The 20,823-nt window shown below is 45.7% G+C and overlaps 1 protein-coding gene across 4 annotated transcripts in view; it reads left to right on the top strand.

Moving 5' to 3' along the window:
- Entpd4 (ectonucleoside triphosphate diphosphohydrolase 4) overlaps positions 1-20,373 on the top strand; it is a 29,251-nt gene extending 8,878 nt beyond the window's left edge. For 2 of the 4 annotated variants that reach the window (XM_034497891.2, XM_076930794.1), the window contains 12 exons: positions 1,019-1,127; positions 2,262-2,459; positions 3,415-3,620; positions 7,262-7,412; positions 8,187-8,290; positions 9,573-9,632; positions 9,838-9,992; positions 11,556-11,722; positions 15,519-15,843; positions 17,338-17,423; positions 18,043-18,204; positions 19,177-20,373. In XM_034497891.2, the coding sequence (XP_034353782.1) occupies positions 1,120-1,127; positions 2,262-2,459; positions 3,415-3,620; positions 7,262-7,412; positions 8,187-8,290; positions 9,573-9,632; positions 9,838-9,992; positions 11,556-11,722; positions 15,519-15,843; positions 17,338-17,423; positions 18,043-18,204; positions 19,177-19,396 (1,842 nt within the window). In that variant the 5' untranslated portion in view covers positions 1,019-1,119 and the 3' untranslated portion in view covers positions 19,397-20,373. Of the gene's footprint in view, positions 1-1,018; positions 1,128-2,261; positions 2,460-2,951; positions 3,092-3,414; positions 3,621-7,261; positions 7,413-8,186; positions 8,291-9,572; positions 9,633-9,837; positions 9,993-11,555; positions 11,723-15,518; positions 15,844-17,337; positions 17,424-18,042; positions 18,205-19,176 lie in introns of those variants that run through there. The other 2 variants (XM_034497892.2, XM_034497893.2) reach the window with 2 other exon arrangements.
- The last annotated feature ends 450 nt before the right edge of the window (positions 20,374-20,823 follow it).

Here is a 20,823-nt window from a genome sequence, read left to right as displayed (position 1 = left end):
GGAAAGAATCCCTGCCTGTGGTGTTGGGAAAGCACTAGACAGCCCCCAGGTGGGGCTTCAGGGAGAAGGCAGGTAAGAGGTGAGAGAGAGCCTAGCATAAAACAGATAAGTGAAAGGTTGGGGTTTAGGTGAGCAGGAGTCTGGGAAGGATGCTGAGAAGTTGGATGGGGAAGATGAGGGACTAGGGGTGAGAATCAGGACAAAGGAGAGGGGGGTGGGATTAAATAGAACAAGGAGTGGAATGTTAGAAATGCGGTTCATGGTCCATGTGGCATCCAGATACAGAGACTGGGGATTGACCATGTGTACATGACTCAGGAGAGGAGCTGGGCTGAAGAAACCAGTTACCTGTTAAGTGTTATCCTTCTGAGCTGAGCTGGAGGCAGTAAATTCAGAGGCAGTGACTTAGAGCAGTAGTGAAGTTATGAGAGAGTGAAGTCTAGGCAGAATGCTGGGGGACTCAAGGACAGACAGCCTAGGGACAGAGCCAAGGATCCCCGACAGGATTCCAGAGCAGAGAGGCTGAGTGTGCTGTTAAAGTGTTGAGAGGTCCCAGGAGGGCATCCTCAGGCTCAGGCAGATTGGAAGGATTTGTGATGTGAGTGCTGGGGCTGAGAGGAAAGTGAGCGGGTGATAGGACTGAGACACTAAGGCCAGGACACCTTGCAGGGCACTTTGGACATCAGAGCAAGTGAATACATGCTTCCAGTTCCCATTAAGTTAATCCTGTGCACCGCTCACCCCCCCCCCAAGTCTTCTCTAGCTTTTCAGTGCCCTGAAATTTTAGGGTTACAGGAATGCCTGCATAAGAATGTGTGCTGGGCTCTCAGCATCTCTTGACCGAGGCCTGTATCTCTGGCAGCATAAAATCAGTGTACAAGAGTGCTGCTCTACCCCGGTAGTCTCCACACAGAGATCACAGTCAGGTGGTGTACGGCTGAGTTTGAGCATCTGCTTGGTAGGGCCATAGATATTTTATCTGATTGTACTCTTCTTGATTTTTCTCACGCTGAACCAGGGTGCCTCTGACTCCAGGAAGACCCCAGCTCTGATTCTGTCATTGTAGATGACAAGAACTGACTCCCACAACATCGCCTGGATCTTGGTTGGTCTTTCAGTATGGGGAGGTGAGTGGTGGGCTTCATCGCTAGCCCATAAACCCTGAGATTTTGATGCTGAAGAAATGGCTCTTAAGAGAGAAGATGATCTAAATCCCAAGAGAGAAGGGTTTGAAATTGTGTTGTACTAAACACATTGGCCCTACAGAGCCCCGTGGGGCACTTGTCGCAGAGAGAAAGTAGCCAGGTGAGCTCCACAAAGGTTAGCGTCAGCTGCAGTTTAGGCCTGCAAGTTGGCATCTTCAGATGTTATATTAGCACAGAATAGCTGCCTAGAACCTCTGAGGTGCAGAAGAGGAAGACACATGCATGGAGTGTCCACCAAACTCCTGTGGCAGGAAACAAGAGTAGAAGTTTCCAGGGGTTAGCAGTCTGTCTCCTTCAATGAGAGGTTTTAGTCCATGAAGTACTCTTCAGAACAATGAAGTTGGAAACCATGAAGTGATGAAATGTACCCTACAGACGGCACCTGCTGACAGCTATACAGTTTGCATCTCTTTGTGGCATACATTGAACTCCTTTCTGTTTGTAAAACATGTCTCAGAGGAATCTTTCTAAAATCATGGGACTCATCTGAGTTTCCTTACTGACTCCATAAAGGAGATACTGTTGAAAGACTGTTTTCCCACTACTGGGTCATCTGGGAGAAATTTACATTAGAATTGCATGTTAAGAAAATCTCACTTCTCCTAAGCCATTGACTCATTAATGCACAATGTTGGGTCCATTAGGCTGCTGGTGTTTATGGGGTAGCTCACAGCATGCCATTTCTGTATCCTCCGTCCCCCTTTGGTGCTATCGTCCTTAAATTGAATTTCATTATAGATTTATGTGTTTATCTGGCTAAACTTATGAACTCAGATTCCCTTTTGGGAAAAGCCAGGTGTTTTTGTAATACTCCCAAGAAAGGGGGGGGGGGAAATGTACATATATTATAATACAGGAGTGTTATAACCAGCAGAGTATCATTTTCTTCTTGTCATTTTATAATGACGCCCTACATAACCAAACAGCAACCTGGAGCATGCTCGGTGCAGCCACCAGCAGCCAAGAAGCAGGGGGAGCTCATGCTGAACACTGATCAGGTGAGGCCAGGTCTCATCCAGGCATGTTGCTTTAAAATCTGTTTCTTTGGAATTTCAGGATTGGCATTTCCTGTCTCTTTCCTGCCTCTTGGCATTTTAGCATCTCTCCAGTGGGCTGTCCTCGAATTCTGAACACCAATTTTCGACAAATCGTTGTCATTAGTATCCTGGCTGCAGCTGTCTCCCTTTTATACTTCTCTGTTGTCATAATCCGCAGCAAGTATGGGTGGCTGTCAAAAGACAAGAAATTTCAAAGGTAAGAGATAAAGACTTTATGTTCCAGCCATTGTGACACAACACTGGGCGGCTGATAGATGGCAAGAGTTGTATTTCTCATAGCTCTAGAGCAAGGGTCTTAACCTGTGGGTCACAATTCCTTGGAGAGTCGAATGACTCTATACAGGGGTCTCCTAAGACCATTGGAAAGCACAGGTATTTACACTACAATTCGTAACAGTAGCACTATTACAGTATGAAGTAACAATGAAATAACTTTTATGGTATCACCCCAACATGAGGGACTGTATTAAAGGACCACAACATTAGAAAAGTTGAGAACCACTGCTCTAGAAGCTGGGGGTCTGAGAGCAAAATGCCAGCAGAGTTTGTATCTGGTGAAGGCTTTGTCCCAGTTCCCACAGCAGGAAGGGGTGAGGTTGCTCTGATGTCTCCTCCCTCCTGATCTGACCACCTCCCAGAGGACAGTTCTGCACTCACGGTTAGACTCACAGCACCTGATCATGAGAGGATCGAGCAGTCTCTGGACCACCATGCGATGGCTGAACAGGCACAGGAACATGTGGCTGTAGGAACCGGACCCTGTGCTGACTACCTGTTAATAAATTGGACTCTTGGAAATACCTGACAGCTGGCTGCAGAGTCCATGTTGTAAGAGGCCCTGGGATAGTCAAGGAGCCCCTTCCATCTGTTTTAAGCTGGGTTCTGAGTAAACATTTGCATTTTGGAGACAGTCATCTCTCTGGAACCTGTGGAGTGTGCTCAGGGGAGGCGAGCATACTCCTGAGTAGGAGGCTCCCTGTGGGCGGGATTGGTTTGGGCTTCTTTTGACTCATCTCGCATAGAGAGAGTGCCAGAGAGAGACCATTGCACAGCACGGAGGTTACTGATGTGCTGCTTCTGCACTGAACCTTCCCTGTTAGAGCAGGACAGTGCTCTGTTCAAATACTAACACTCATGCATTTCTAAACAAGGTACTTGGCCCGAGTCACAGACGTTGAGGCTACAGACACCAACAACCCCAACGTGAACTATGGCATTGTGGTGGACTGCGGCAGTAGTGGGTCTCGGATATTTGTCTATTGCTGGCCTCGGCACAACGGCAATCCTCATGATCTGCTGGACATCAAACAGATGAGGGACAAAAACCGGAAGCCAGTGGTGATGAAAATTAAGCCTGGTATGGGATAAGAACAGCTGAGAACTGGAACCAGGTTCTGGGCTCCCGTAATTCTGGGATCCTACTCACCACGATACCCCCCTCACTCCACACTGCCTAGCCCTGGTCCAAGTTCAAGGCAGGGCCTAACGTAACAGCTGGCTCTGTTTCCCTTCCCATTTCCTTGTCTGCCTGTTCTGTATATGTGAGCAGCATCTTGATCACACATCCACAGCCTGTGTCTTTTCTGTCGCCTGTGGCCATCATCACAGTCCCCCCATGATGTGTGCTCACATGCTAACACTGCCGAGAAGACTTTGTTTTGTTTTTCCTGTTTGATAGCTCTTTCTTAAAGACAGACATTTTCAGATAACTCTTGACAATCTACACTTTAAATATTAGCATATTATTTGTTTAAATATTGGTATGTATTCATTATTTTTTTAAAAAATTACTACCCAGATATCTACCTTCCTTTCATCCCCACCCTTTCTCTTCTCTTTCCTGGCCCCTTCTCTCTCATCCCTCCCTCCTCTGACCCTTTCTTTTTCTTTCGTGGTGCTGGTATTGACCCTAGGAGTCATATATGCTACACAGTTGCTCTACCAGCAAGTTATATCGCTAGCACTCTTATTTCTAAGACAGTATTTTACTAAGATACCTAGGCTGACCTTCAGCTTACAATTCTTCTGCCTCAGGTTTCTAGACTCCACTTGCCCAGATGTATTTCTTATGTTCTAGATTACTTATAAGGGCAACCTTGGGACCTAAAATGAAGGGATATAAGTGGCAGTGGTGGCGCCTGCCTTTAATCCCAGCACTCAGGAGACAGAGGCAGGTGGATTTCTATGAGTTCAAGGCCTGCCTGATCTACAGAATGAGTTCCAGAGGCACACAGAGAAACCCTGTCTTAAAAAAAAAAAAAAAAAAAAAAAAAAAAAAAAAAAAAAAGTGAATGTAAATACACTTGGTTTTTAAAGATAGGATCATCTCATGTCTAAGCCAGTGTGAGATGTATAATCAAGTCTTGATTTCCTCAGTAAATAGCTTACTTAAGCAGGGACTGTCTCCATCCTTGTCAGAATCTCTCTGCTTTGTCCGTGGTTGGTACCCTGTTGGGAGCAGTGGGAATGGAACATTGTAAAATGAGCTTTCCATGCCCAGTACTCACTAAGCTCTGATTTAAAACAGTAGACTACACAGTGTAACAGAAACACTGAACTTCCATTGTGTCTCTCACTAGTGTGTGAGTGCTAAAATGTCAAATGCACAGTATTCAATAAATTTTTTTTTTAAAATGTCAGAGAGGCACAAAGAAATGGTCCCTGCTCAAAGAGATGGACATGCTAGGTGCTTCCTTTGATTGCTTTACAGTGTGCTGTCGTGTCTCATCGTCACACTGTGTCCATAAATATAGATAATTATAACGTGACACAGAGAGCTTAAAACAGAATATTGATGAGTAACAACCAGTGTAGTTTATTACCCTCCATCTGAGAAGTATAAATAACATCCATAAAGAAAGATTCTGATATTTATTAAGTGCTAACTTTTAATTTTCCATTGTTCTGACCGTTAAAATTGTATGTCCGTTTAATCTAGAAATAACTTCAGGGTTAACCTGGTACTGCTCATATAATAATTTACCAGGAGCCTCAGAACTAGAGCTCAGTAAAACACTTTGCCTTTCAACGAGCCTCACATGACAGCCTCCAGCACCAGCTGAAGGCCTTCCACAGAAGTCTTCCCTAGTAGAGCCCTAATGGAGACTAGTTCTCCTTACAGCCCGTGGGAGGAAACTCAAGTCCTCATGGAGGTGTATGCCAGGATCTCGGTCACAGCTGGCTTAGCATGGTTCCCCTCAAAGGACAGATCAGCTGAGCAAAATGTCCTCATTGAGGTGTATGCAATAATCTGTTAGATCTGGCCTAACATGGTTCTTAACAGTGTACCATGGTTACAGCAGTGCTCTGTCTTGACTCCTAGTCTCCCAGTGTTAATATAGAAAAGGCTCTAAGTATAGTAAAAATAGATTCTGGTTAGTTTGGGATTTAGTTTTCCACTGAACTAGCTCTCTGTTTAGAGTCAAAAGTTTTCCCTTTTTTATTTTAACGTTTAACATTCTATTTTCTGTATTATCTAACTCTATTTTCTGCTGTTTCCTTTCTGGGTCTAAAATTCCCTAATGTATGAAGGAAGAAATTGTAGAACTTCTCAGGTCCCCATTGTTTTGATATTGTAGGCTCAATGGCAGCTATAAATACTCATTTACTTTTTAAAAAGATGTATTTATTAATTATGTCTGTGTGCATACACAATGTATTAATTATGTCTGGGCATATACAATGTATTTGCAATGCATGTATACAAGTGCTTAGGGAGGCCAGAAGAGGGCATTGGAGCCTCTGACCTGGTTGGTTGTGAGCCACCATGTGAGTGCTGGGAACCAAACCTAGGTCCTCTGCAAGAGCAGCCAGTGCTTTAGCTGCTGAGCTATCTCCTAAGCTCCCATTCACTTTTAATAACAAGTATTGAACAGATTTTCCTGAGCACCTCCACTTGCCGGGCACTGTTAAGTGCTGGGATATGAACTGAACAAGACACAGTGCATGCCCTTCACCAGCTGTAATGAGACAACCAAGGAATGTGGTGTGATGAACAGATATATAGCTGGCACAGACTGAGCACAGGCTGTAAGTGTGTCCCTTAGGGCTCTGCTAGGGAAGACTTCTGTGGAAGAAGGAGATGATTGGACAGGCAGAAGTCAGCTGGGTAAAGGAGGTAGGGGAAGAGAAGGCTCTTTCTGCAGGGGACTCGGAAGCCCAAAGGCCAGAGCAGGGTGCAGAAGAGTTAGTTAAGTGCTTTGAGGGGAGAGAAAGGGACTTGAGAGGAGGTAAGGATGGGCCATTTTGTGTGTAGCTGTGTGTCTCTAAGCTGAGTTTGTCTAGGTTGGTTAGAGGACCCATAGAAGGGTTTAAAACAAACAAACAAAACAAAAAAAGCAACCTTGGGCTAGGGAATGGAGGGACTATTGGAAACTGGAAGGCAGTGAGTTCTCTAGGCCATCAGCAGTTGGCAGTGTCTGAAGAAACTAGCATAAGCAGACCCAGAAGTGGTCAGTGAAAATGGAAGGCAACTAGGGGGATTGGGGGGGAGGAGAGAGACTTTACCCTGGATGCCAGCCTAGGCATAGTGTGGGGAACAAGCAGCAGAAACAGATCTGTAGTACCAGCTGCAAAACTCGTGTTTGGGGTGTCTGTAAGGACAAGCAGTGCCTGTGTGCATTAGACAATCACCGTGACCTGATCTGAAGGTTGGGGAAGAGCACTAGGGACTGATGGTGTGAGCTGAAGACCTGTGGCGTGTGGATGGCAGTACAGCCATTGGGATTTGCCTGAGGAGAGAAGGGCACATTTCTCAAGGGCAAGAATGTGCTCCTGTGCGGGACACATAGCAGATGCTCAGTCAGATCGATGTCCTGATGACAGAGAAGAGGGCCTGGGAGTGAACCCTTCATACCACACAGCAGTGTGGAAGTAGAGGGACAGACAGTACTAGGAGAATACAGAGTGAAGCCTGAGTCTCTTCCAGATTCAGCGTACTGAAGACATTTTCTCTTAGCCCCATGACATCCCCGCTGACCCGACGGTCCATTTCTGCAGGCATCTCAGAGTTTGCTACCTCTCCAGAAAAAGTCAGCGATTACATTTCTCCGCTTCTGAGCTTTGCTGCAGAACACGTGCCTCGGGCAAAACACAAAGAGACACCTCTCTACATTCTCTGCACAGCCGGAATGAGAGTCCTTCCTGAAAGGTGATCTTCCTCAGCCTGGAGGGTGGGTGATCTGTGCAGAGGAGGGGTGGCTCACTGCTCTCTCCTCCTCATCATCATTATTGTCTTTATTGTGGCACGGAAAGTCTTTTCTTGAGTCAAGACTAGTCTCAGAGCTATTCTCTTATGCAGACCTCATCAAAGAGCTTTTAATCTACTTGTTTTTTTTACTATTAAATTATAAGGTTAACTTTGCAGAGGTTGGGGGGACGGAGGTTAGTTGACCTCAAACTAAATATGCATCAGAGCCTGACCTTAAATTTCCAATCTTTCTACCTCCACCTCCTGAGTGCTGGGGCTGTGGCTTACACCGCCATGCCCAGTTTATACAGTGCTGGGGCTGTGGCTTACACCGCCATGCCCAGTTTATACAGTGCTGGGGCTGTGGCTTATACCGCCATGCCCAGTTTATACAGTGCTGGGGCTGTGGCTTACACCGCCATGCCCAGTTTATACAGTGCTGGGGCTGTTGGCTTACACCGCCATGCCCAGCTTATACAGTGCTGGCGATGGAACTCAGAGCTTCGTCCATGCTGGACACGAACTCCACTCACTGAGCTGGAAATCCCATGATTCACATAACTTTTTCATTTGGAAAGAACATTCCTGAGATAAGCAATCTTTTCAATGAATCACTTTAGTTTTATAATTAACTCTTTCATGTAGGGTATAATAGAGTCACAAGGTGTCTTTGTTTTTGTTTAAAAAAAAAAAAAACAAGGATATTTGATGGTAAATTTTGGGGCTACCTTACAGCCAGCAGAAAGCCATCCTGGAGGACCTCCTGACTGACATCCCTGTGCACTATGACTTCCTGTTTTCTGACTCCCATGCCGAAGTCATCTCAGGAAAACAAGAAGGTTGGTATCAGACCATCAGTTTTGAGTGTTGGAAGCAGCACCTTCAGTGCCTCCCTCCCCACTGTGCAGTGTATTGAGTCACTGGAAACCGTAGCCTTGAGATACTCTTTAAAAACTAAACGAGTCTCTTAGATGACTGGTCTTACTGTATAGCCCTAAAACTGTTAAACATAACTCATTTGTCCTCACCACATTTAAAGAATGTATTTTGAACAGACTGATGGAGGAAGTCTGTGTCCTTGATCAGCTGAGAGATCCCTCTGGGCCATGAACTTCTGACTTACTTCTACCAAGGAGGAATTCTTGCCTTTGATGAACTGAGAAAATACTAGTTCTGTTTTAGAGAAATTCTTCCACTTGAGTAAGAAACAACCAGTCAGTGAAGTGGTATTCTAGGAGCAGAGACCTAGATGTGTGGTATCTGTCCTCTGTCACCCACCATCCAGCCAGGGTTCCTGTGGAAACGCACGGGGAAACACAGACTTGAGCAGATCAGCCATGAGCTCCTATAGACAAGTACGGCCTTCAGAATTGTAAGAGGTCACTTCCAGCACCCAAAGGAAGTGAAAAAATACCGTGGGACTGTGAAAGAGAAAGACATCTCTCCTTCCCTCTACTCAGCTAGGAGTATTCTAAGTGTAACCTTTGGGAAGAAAGTACATTATCTCAGTAGGTGGAAGAAACGTGGGCGGAGCAGAAGAAGTGATCACTGTTACTGCAGGTGGGAAGGAATGCCACTGTGGACCAACTCAGGCTTTTACTTGGCCAGATCATGGCCCTGTTGAAAGGAAGTGGTGATGTTGAAAGCTGGACACATCTTGAATTATCAGCCTGTTACTTTGGACATTGTTCTTTGGCCCAGCCCAACAGGATAGGATAGAAAAGGTTGTTGTCAAATATTGATTAGCTTGTCACCTTCACTGCATAATGACACAAATCAAGGTAGCGGTGGGATGGATAGAACTGGGCTGTAGGTAATGTTGGAAGGTATAGGCTGAGACTTGGTAGCTCTGTGGGTGACAAAGATACAGGAAAGATGAGAGGAAGTTAGTGTGGAATCACTGTGGAATTTACATTTTCAACATCATTTGATATAAAGTATAAGCTTTAAAATTGAGAGTTCTTGTAAAACCACTAGGGCAAGATAGAACAACAGAAATGTGTTATGTGGTGATTCTGTCTCAGGCTATTAGGGGTTAGGTGAGATAGCTTGCACAGACCAAATCGATCAGAGATTTAAAACTTCATTTTTTTTTTCTTAATTTTGCTCTGAAATGTCTAGGTGTGTATGCTTGGATCGGCATTAATTTTGTCCTCGGACGATTTGAGCATATTGAGGAGGGTAAGTGCCATGTTTCCACTACCATCTGGTTGGAAGGTACAGCCACAGTTTATGGTCAACCCAAGGGCAGAGAAGGACCTAAGTGTTATGAGATAGCTCAGTGCAAAGCGTTGGGTGAGCAGAGCTTCAGTCTAAGCTATAGTCGAGTTCATGGGGAGGAGTGGCCTGGGTGCTCTTCAAAGAGAGGGAACACTTCTCTCTTCAGATGATGAGGCCGTTGTGGAAGTCAACATTCCCGGCAGCCAGAGCAGCGAGGCCATCGTGCGGAAACGGACAGCTGGTGTTCTTGACATGGGAGGCGTGTCTACTCAGATAGCGTATGAAGTCCCCAAAACTGTAAGCTTGGCCTCCTCACAGCAGGTTATTATCTGTATAGACTGCCTTCCGTGTGGTGCCGTTTTCATTTAACATGTCTCCATCCATCTCGGTTTTGTTTCCTGAGTCTGGACACATCCTTACTCTGCTTGCTGAGTTTCACCTTCTCAACCCAGGAGGAAGGAGGCAGGAGAATGAGGCAGGCCTCAGCCAAGCCGATTGCGTTTGTACATTGAGACTAGCCGGTTTGTTTTCTGAGTTTTTCTCTGGTGTATATGTCAGTCGCATGCTTGAGCTTTTGTTTATATTTTCACTTCAGTCACTTTAATAAATAAAATAGCATTATATATATATATATATATATCAATCATTAGGAAGTTATGACCAGCACAATTGTTTTTGTTTTTGAACTGGAAAATATTGAGGTTGGTACCCAGACCTAGTACTCCACATCTGGTTCACCCCATGTTTCCTCCAGCCCTTCAGTGCTCTGTCAGGGTCTATGGTCCTCAGCAGGCTGTGCCTCCCAGAAAGGACAACAGAGCCATTTCCATGTCCCCAAATCATCATGACTGTTTCCTCCAGATGAAAACTGACACCAAAGCATGGCCTCCTACATTGTCTTCCCCACAGTAGGGATCATGTACCAGGTGGTGGTTCAGAGTTGGAGCTGAACAAGCCTAGCTGGCAGCATCACTCTGTTCCTCCTAGCTGTGTGACCAGCATGAGCTGGTCCTATAACTTCTGTGAGCCAGACTCTTGTGAAAAGTCCCTCCAGTGTGGAGCCATTGAATGGCTGCTGTGTGCCTAACACTCAGCCCCTAGTGTGTGCTGAGGAGGCCTCACTGCTGTCATTATTAAGCTCCTTGGAAAAGTGCTTTAGAAATTCAAGTATTTGAGCCTGTGTTTCCTACTTTCTATCCCAGATATGCCTCTAGAGGCTGCCTTGCTGCTTCCTCCCTTCACTGTAAAGTAGCAAACTACAAAGAAAGCTTAGGACAGACAGGAGAATAAGAACTCCCCCCCCACCCCCCCGAACTCACCATCATTTAAAAAAAAAAAAAAAGCATCGTTAGTGTTTTGGTGTTTTTTTTCATTATTTTTATTCCTGTCATAGTTTAAAGTGTGGTTGTTACAATTTTGCCTTCTGTGTGATTGTGCCCTTTATTCAAAGTGCACGGTGTATTCCTCTACCACTGACTACTGCCATTAACCTAACCCTCTCTTAGTGTCGACTACTCAGAGGCTGTTTCTTTTTTTGTGTGTGTGTGTGTGTGTTTTGTTTTTTAAATAAAGGTATCTTTATTATCAGGACATTCCTATGTTTGGGTCTGTGTCCACCGCAGGAGGTAACATAAACAGATCTGTGGGTCTGAGAGGAGGAACTATAGCACTGGCCTCCTGTTCAGAAAGCCCCAGTACCATTCTTGTGCAGCAGCTGCAGTCCCTCAGTTAGAATCATGCTGCATTATGAACAAGGCTTAGAGCATCCTTGGGAACTGGAGAGAGAATCTGCTGCTCTTAATATAACTCCTTTTAGACCCTTAGTTTTTTAACTGGAGCTAAATTGCTTTAAAATACCAAAATGTATTGTCCTTGTGCCTACAGGAAGAAGTAGCTAAAAACTTGTTAGCCGAATTCAACCTGGGGTGTGATGCCCACCAGACTGAGCACGTGTACCGCGTCTATGTGGCCACGTTTCTTGGGTTTGGTGGTAATGCTGCTCGGCAGAGATATGAAGACAGACTGTTTGCCAACACAGTTCAGAAAAACAGGTACAGCCCTGCCGCTCCTCAGCAGGCACCTGCGGGCTCTCTTGCTCCTCATCAAAACTAGATTCAGGTCAAGTACCTTCTTTTTAGCTGCCACCATGCTGGAAGGACTGAGGGGGCCCTTGGGCCCTGTCCCGCCCGTGTGTGTGTGTGTGTGCGTGTGTGTGCGTGTGTGTGTGTGTGTGTGTGTGTGTGTGTGTGTGCGTGTGTGCGTGTGTGTGTGCGTGCGTGCGTGCGTGTGTGTGTGTGTGTGTGTGTGTGTGTGCGTGTGTGCGTGTGTGTGTGCGTGTGTGTGTGTGTGCTTGCATTTTTTCTCTCTCTCTCTCCATCTGATAGAATGGGACCGTCACATCACTCTAGATGCCATTGCTTCTGAGTGACTGACACCGTGGCTGGTTGAAAGGCCTGGGAAAGCTCAGACGGTGATGCCACACTGCTGACACCCATGAGGCTCACACCAGTCGCTGCCCTTGACCTCTGAACGTCTCAAATAAGGAATGTTCTAGAGGTACTGGACACTGTCACTGAGAACCACAGTGAAAGGGGATTAAGAGTAAAGCAATACCTGGAAGTAATTTTAGGATATTAAAATATTTTTAAGCTGGGTATAATGGAACATGGCTGCAAACCATTACATCATTAGTTTGAGGCCTATTAAGACCCTATCTCAAAAGCATAAACCTAAATAAAACCAAAAACTCCTCACATTTTTATGAGTGGAAACTTTAAAAATCTGAGTTTATGTGAAATTCTGGTGTAGAAAACATGTGAAAGAAAAACAGGGAAAAGGGCATCACTCCTGTCAGATCGACGATTGGGAGGCCAAGACAGGAGGACCTCTGTGAGTTTGAGGCCATCCTGGTCTACATGGTTTAAGGCCACACAGGAGTACATAGCAGGACCCTATCTTAAAAAAAAAAAAAAAAGAAAGAAAGAGAGAAAGAGACAGAGAGAGGGAGGGAAGGAAGGAAGGAAGGGAAAGAAAAGAAGAGAAAAGAAATGAAAGCCAGGCAGTAGTGAAACACACCTTCAGTACCAACACTCAGGAGGCAGAAGCAGGTAGATCTCTGTGGGTTTAAGGCCACACTGGTCTACAAGGTGAGTTTTAGGACAGACAGGACTATTACACAGAGAAAGCCTGTCTTGAAAAAAAAATCCAACAAATGAATGAATGAGTGAGTGAGTGAGTGAGTGAGTGAATAAGTGAATGAATTACAGTAATAAGCTTAACAGTAAACCAGTTACTTATATGAAGTATGTCCATCAGAACAGACAAATGGCTTGGAAGAAGAAGGGCAGAGTCTGTGTATGTAAGACACCTTGCTCTTCCTGTATCAGGGTTGTTTGTTTTGACAACGTTTTTAAAGAAAAATCATCATTTTAGAGCTAAGTAATAGTATATTTACTTAGCCAATTTTATCTTTTTCAAAAAATTTATTAGTTATTTTTATGTGTGTGGGTGTTTGCCTACGTGTATGTCTGTACAGTGTATGCAAGCAGTATCCATGGAGGCCAGAAGTGGGCACTAGATCCCCTGGAACTGGTGTTACAGGTGGCTGTAAGCCTCCATGTGGGTGCTGGGAATCAAACCTAGATCTTCTAGAAGAGCAACCAGTGCTCTTAATTTTTAAAAAAAAAAAGTTTTGTATAATGAATAAGCTCCTAAGCTAGACATGGAACACAGCAACAGGAGTATGAGACACACACTTAGCTGCTTAAACTCCTGATAATCATAAGCATGCCATTAATTGAGCCTTGAAATTCATACCTGTCTCTGCTACTTATAGTGGTGGTTCATTTCTTTAGAATAAATAATTTTATGGCAAAGACCATTGTTGATTGCACTCAAGTGCATTATGAATAACCCTGATGGGAGGAATGCACAGCTTGTTAGAAAAGATTGTCAGTGAGGGCGAGTGATTCCAGCAGGGTTCAACTCCTAACAGTCAGACCTGGGAGTCCATAGTACCCGGCACAGTCAGACCTGGAAGTCCATAGTACCCGGCACAGTCAGACCTGGGAGTCCATAGTACCCGGCACAGTCAGACCTGGGAGTCCATAGTACCCGGCACAGTCAGACCTGGGAGTCCATAGTACCCGGCACAGTCAGACCTGGGAGACCATAGTACCCAACACTAGCATCACTTCCACTGTCAAAAGTTTGGTTTTCTGTTTATTGATTGTGTAAATATTCACACACACAGTAGGAGGATGGGTTAATTAACAGGATATTTCTTTTGGATGTGACTAGCCTGGTGTATTTCAGTTACAACAAGGCTAACTGTTCTTTTCACAGGCCTCCTCAGAGTGATAATGCAGCAAAAGTAGCTACTGCCTCCTACCATGTAGACCAGTAGCTGACTATTAACAACAACAATAATAATAATGCCTCCTGCTGTCTAGGCCAGTAGTTGATTGATGGTGAAGACAATGGGGATGGTACATTCAGAAGAGGACACTCAAGCCTTCCTCGTTGTGTTTTTGCTCCCACGCTCACTGGATGGCCTTGCCTGTGGCTTACTGTCTCTTCCTGGACTCCATCCATCCCCTCCTGCACACTCTCCATCTTCGTTGACCTGCCTGTTTGGCTCAACTGTTGTAAAGAACATTCACAACTGACTGGCCTTTTGCCAAGCAACCTGGTCCCACATCCTTCTAGGGTTTACTTTTCCCAGTTCTCTAACTTTCCATGCATAATCTGACAACAGCTTTCTAGCAATATGTATGTATCTTGTTTTTATGAAATACCCAACCTGGTTTTCCAGGATAAGTTAGTTCTTCTCACAGTCACCCTACACCCAGCTCCATATGATCCAAGTATTGGATTCTAAAGATCCAAAACCAATGGACACGCTGCCCCAGAAATACACACGGACATGACTCACTGTATTCGCATGAGGTTTATTGATACTGGTGCACCAGGGTTCCCTTGTATGCAGGCAAGAGAGCCCCGAATGAGAGTTGGGGCCGTTTTATACCATATTCACGGGGCTTATAAGGCCAGTTTTACCTCTTAATCAATAACTATAAAGGCTGACTTTAACAGCCGCTCAGTTTCCGTTTCCAGGCCCAGTTGCTAAGTAACTCAAATTTGCACCTAACAATGAAGGTCAGCTTAAGTAGCTTATATTTACCCAGGTTTTACTGTGTTAAGGGCTCATAAAATCTTATCTTGGGCCCTTTCCTCTGGAATGTTTGTTGAGCCTTTGAAATGTGCTTCTCCTGGGATGTGTCCCTGAGGAAAGTTAATGTTTGAGTTTAAAACCAAAATCAGAGCTTTTTATTAGTTTTAAGTTTCTACACAAGCAGTAGTGGCAGAATAGGGGTGTGGGCTACATGGTTGCTGGGTCCTCGGCAGATACCCTGTCATACTGTATTGATGGGGCACAAAAGCATCAGATCAGGCCTCGGGAGCCCCTGTGGCTAAAGGCACATGCTGCTCAAGCCTACTGACTCGAGTTGTGTCCTTGGGACCCACATGTAGAAGGAGACAGCCTACTTGCTCAAGTTGTTCTCTGATCTCCATAATGCATGTCGTGGTGCACACACACACAATAAGTAGATGAAAAGTTGAATTGTCTCACTCCTTGTTTACCTGGATTCAGCGTGCTTATGTGTGTGATTGTGGATCTCTGCAAGAGGGTTGGGTGACTGTTTTACTAACTTTGTTCGGAACACTTTGTATTCCCATCCTTAATTCTGTGGCATCCATGTCAGGAGAACACTGGCTTGCAGCCGCTTGTCCAAAGCACAGTGTATGTAGCATGGGTCTCATGGTAAATGATTCTTTGTGACACAGGCTCCTGGGTAAACAGACTGGTCTGGCTCCTGATGCTCCATTCCTGGACCCCTGCTTGCCTCTGGACATTAAAGATGAGATCCGGCAAAATGGGCAGACCCTGTACCTTCGGGGGACAGGAGACTTTGACCTGTGTCGAGAGGCCCTCCAGCCTTTCATGAACAAAACCAATGAGACACAGACTTCCCTCAATGGTGTCTACCAGCCTCCAATCCACTTCCAGAACAGTGAATTCTACGGCTTCTCTGAGTTCTACTATTGCACCGAGGACGTCTTGCGAATGGGGGGAGATTATAATGCTGCTAGATTTACTAAGGCTGCCAAGGTAATGTGCCAAGAAAGCCTCTGCTGCCTTCATAGAATACATAGAGACCGCGAGGGCTGCAGGTCCTGCCTCCCATGTTCTTGTAGGGAAACATCTGTCGTATCCCTTCACTTGTCCTGTGGGAAGTAGTCATAGAAGAAAGTCTAAGCTCACCTAACGGTAGCATCACCAGGAACATACACAACAAAATCTTGAGTTCACTTTGATTGCCACATCTCAAAATCCTTTCAGCAGCCAGGACACGCCTATGATCTTGTTCCCTCTGTTCTCCCTCTTTGTCAGAGGTTTGCCCGGTCATATGTCATCAGCCTTGATGGCTCTTGTCTTCAGCCACAGCCCAAAGCCCTTCAAGTTCTTCAGTTCATCAATTGCCCCATCTGTGCTGTGGTTGTCTGGCTGCTGACAGTCAGTCTCTGATCCTAACCCATTGAGTTTCATGATTCTAAACAAAGCCAAGTTCTCTTTGTCTGTCTTTTTTGTGCCATCTTAGTTGATTTACCAGCCATCCAGTTCCCTTCCTCCAGGCATGGCTCTTGTGTTATTTTATTATAGTGCTGAGGATAGAGTCCCGGGCTTGTACATGCTGGGCAAATGCTGTCTCACTGAGCCATGTCCCCAACCCTCTGTCTCTCTCTCTTTCAGATGCCTCCACCCACCCCTATAATCAGTGATAGTTTTTCTCATGAGTATTCCTCAAGCCTATCCGTGATTCCTGTTACTGACACTGTCCTTGACAACCCTCTGGCTCACCAGGAGCTGTCCAATAGGTCCTCTGTGTTTGGTCTCTCTGGTGCTCACCTGCTTGCTGTCCTGGGGTGTTCAGTCTGAAGCTCTCATGCAGTGTACTATTTAAAGTCTTAAGCCGTTTCACAGGCTGAATTCTACTCATCTCAGCCTGTCACACTAGCTCAGTGTCCTCTGAGCATGGTGAGCAGCACGACCTTACCCTGTGCACCCCCACCTTGCTTCTTCATTCCTGATGTTTTCCCTTCCTCTTGCTCATCCCCTCGTGCTCCCTGTCACAGCGTTTCTCTTAGCCCCCGCTCCTTCATCCAGTAGAGAGGTAGAGTCATATTGGGAGGTCAGTGCCCTTCAGAAGGACAGTGTTAGTGTGTGAGCAGTTAGCGTGAGTCCAAGTGACTTCTCTGTCACCATCCTCTCCGAGTGCTAAGTCTGCCCCAAACCCAAGGACTCAGTTTGAACAGGCCAAAACCAGTTTCACTTTGCCAGAGTTTATTCTGGTGCTGTGAGGACAGGAGGACTAACTGGGTTTGGAGAGGTGGGCGGTGGGCAGGATTCCCGGTAAAGAGCAAATACAGTTTGCTGGTCTCCAGGGACTCACAGAGCCCAGGTCTCGAGTTGTCTGTACAGACATTCGCTCTGCTTGTGTGTTTCCTGTGCTTGTTATGAATATGAACTTGGTAAGCCATTTGTAAGTGGAAAAGTTGTTTTAATAAGCTTTAATAAGGGATGATTTATTTTTTATGTTTTCAGGATTACTGTGCAACAAAGTGGTCGATCTTACGGGAGCGCTTTGACCGAGGACTGTATGCCTCTCATGCTGACCTCCATCGACTTAAGTAAGTAGTGGACACTTGAGTCCCAATCTGCCGGTGACCCTCCTTATGTACTGTCCTTCTCTATCCTTGGCCTCTTTCAAATGGGACACATTTTTGTTACGGGTTTTTTGCTCAGTTTTGAAATTCTTCCACAGAAATTCCTCTTTGTCCCTGTTTGCTCTCAACATCAGAGTTCTATGGGATGCTGCCCCTTTCAGTTTCCCTGTTCCTTCAGCCTGACTCCCAGGACATTAATGATATGGTTTATAAGATCCCTTTGTTTAAGTCACTTGGGCAGTGACTGAGTCTTGTTGTTTATTACCACACTTTATCACTTACTTAGTTCAGTACCTCATAAAAGGAGGAGGGGCCTCTAATAAGCATTGAGGCTGCGTTCTGTTCATCAAATGATAGTAGGCTGAAGGCACGTGAAGGGTGGCATCCCACAGTAGTGATCGAATGACTCTGTTTCAGCCTGGTCAGTTCTGACAGGTAAACTGTTCTCTGTGTAGGCCAACAACCTGATCTAGATAATCACTTAGCAGCACATATGTGTGGCCTTCTCAGAGCTGGTCTGCTGCAAACTGGGGACGTTCTGTCTAGTGCCTGTCTGACCCATGCCTGTGCTTGGCATTTGTAGGTATCAGTGTTTCAAATCAGCCTGGATGTTTGAGGTGTTCCACAGAGGCTTCTCCTTTCCTGTCACATACAAAAATCTGAAGACGGCCTTGCAGGTGTATGACAAGGAAGTGCAGTGGACCCTGGGGGCGATCCTTTACAGGACCCGCTTTCTGCCCTTGAGGTAGGCGTGGGAAAGTCACGACCGATGGTTCTCTGAAGCACACTGCCTCCTGGTGGCTGTAGTGTGTGGATGTGTTGTCAGAGCTGTGAGGCTAGCCAGACTAACTTGAGTTAGTTAACTTGGATCTTCTCTATCTCCCTCCCCAGGGGCTTCCTTTTCTCCCACAACATAACAACTTTCTGAGATGCCACCCTGTGTCCCATTTGTCTGTTCCCTAACCCCTGCAGAAGGCCCCGTTATTGGTGATCCTTATGACTTAGGGCTCCTTCTGTGACAGTACAGTGTCTAGGATTGCAAAAGAAACCATTGTGTTGAAATGCACTTATGACACTGTTATAGCAGACAGATTTGTGACGGGGTACATCTTTATTAACACACAGTCTTGTAATGTCTGTAGCAGAACCATCATGTCTGTTCCTTTGGCATGATGATGACTGACAGCTGAGGCATCAGCCTTCATAATGAGCCCAGAGCATCAGTCATCATTCTTATCACTGAAGTGTCCATTAATACTTTTCTTTAAGACTAGCATTGTCTATGTGGATTCATGACCAAAGGAGATACTAGATTCCAGTCCACACTTGGTCACATAAAAACATATAGCTTTCTTCATTCAAGTTGGCAGACCTAGCTCAGGTGATCCACATTTAAAACCATATCTAGTATTCTAAAGTCAGCTCCAGAAATTCTGTTTAGGAGCTGTTACTGATTATACAAAGTTCCACGTGAATGTAACTTCCTTGTAAGAACAGAACCTGGGACCTGCATTTATCAAATGTTTGTTGATGAAATGATAATGCTAGGGTCTTAAGGACATGCCTCCACGTGTCATTGTCTTAGTATTAACAGTGTAGTTGACAGGGAACCCACTTTGGGCCTGCTGTCCCCAGTTCTGAAGTTAAGGAAAGCCAGGAGCAGCAGGCCCTGCCTGTACCCTTCTCACTCTTGTTTCTGTTTGTCTCTGTGCCGCAGAGACATCCGACAGGAAGTGTTCCGAGCTGGGCATGCACACTGGCGGGGCGTGTCCTTCGTCTACAACCACTATCTGTTCTCTGGCTGCTTCCTGGTCGTCCTTCTGTCCATCCTTCTCTACCTGCTGCGGCTACGGCGCATCCACCGCAGGGCGCCCCGCACTGGCTCTCTGTGGATAGAGGAAGGCCTGCCCTCCCAGAAGGGCCCTGGGCCCTTGTGACAGACACTGAGTCAGCCTGAAGAAGACTCTACAAGAAAAGCCATTTTTGCCTCAGGGTTTCTCGTATGCTCAGACGGTTTTGTTTGTCCCTTTCCTTTCTATTACAAAAAATCTTTTATTGTAAACCCTGCTGTCTAGAGGTACTGCCATTGAACACAGCTTTAAATGGAGGAGTGGGAAAGGGACTCCACTCGGCTTGTGCTGCACAGTATCTGCTGCACACCTGTAAGGTTTGTAGGACATGCTGCACCTTCATGTACTTGGATATATGTGCAAGGGAACAGTGGGCAAGTTCCCATCAGCATGGGTGGGACTTCAGAGTGTCCCGGGGCAGAACCAAGCCGTGAGTTCTACCCTCTTTCCTCTCCAAACACCTCGACCTAGAAGGGAGGCGTTTGGTTTTATTTGCTGCTCAGGTCTGTCACCATTGGTGTTTTGGCAGATTTAAGACTTTAGTCTTTCATAGGAAAAATTGACAAGATGGTGGCACAGGGAGGCGACACTGAAGAGTGGTCAGTGATGAGAGCTACTGAGGAGAACTGTTCCCTGCTGCAGGCGAGCACACACCTGTAAAGTAGCCACTCTTGCCCTGTGCTTGGGATCTCTGTTGCCCTCTCAGAGGGTTTTGTTTGCTCATTTGTTTTGGTTTGTTTGTTTGTTTGTTTGTTTGTTTTTAAACCAGAAAGCTTTTAAAGTTCCCCTGGTTTAGTGGTCTGAGAGCGGGAGTGTGCCCTGCAGATGCCCAGCGCCTCTGAGCGGCAGGTCTGTGCTGTTGAGCTGCTTCAGGCTCTTCCACTTCTGAGCTGTCACCCCACTGTTCAGATCTCTTCACTGTTTTTCTTCAGGACACCCCACACATTGCTTGATAGTCCTTGTTGTCACACCGTTGCAGCTCTCGTTGGCAATGGTACTGTAAACCCACACGTGGAAGAGCCTGAATTTAAAATAAAAAAATAAATGGACACGTTGAAAACAAATTTGACATTTTAAGCAGAAACCTGGAAAGGACAACCAGGATGTGTGAGGCTGGTGGGAGCTTGGTTTGTTCGTTCGTTCGTTCGTTCCTTTTTGTGTTGTTAATTTAGGTCAGAAATGTGGGGGATCCCTATATGTGGGGGTTGTTTTGTTTTGGTGGTGGTGGTAGTGGTGGTGGTGAAGCACATATTTCCTACCCCCATAACACTTAAGTTGAAGTAGTCGGCAGCAGATGGATATTTGGAGAACTTTCAGCTGCTTATTCAGAACTCTGAGTGAGAGAACAATTACTCCAAAGCCTTGTCATCCTTAGAGAAAAGGTGTGGCATATGCCACAACAGCCACTTAAGACTTCACATTTATGAAAGAAACCCAAGTTCCTCATCTCTTCTCATCTCTTCAAAGTGACTATTGTAGATGAAAGACACCAGTGGGGAGTTAGGGGCATGGTG

The sequence above is a fragment of the Arvicanthis niloticus genome, chromosome 3, assembly GCF_011762505.2.
Source record: "Arvicanthis niloticus isolate mArvNil1 chromosome 3, mArvNil1.pat.X, whole genome shotgun sequence".
NCBI lineage: Eukaryota > Metazoa > Chordata > Mammalia > Rodentia > Muridae > Arvicanthis > Arvicanthis niloticus.
This window is presented reverse-complemented; position numbering and strand designations above follow the sequence as displayed.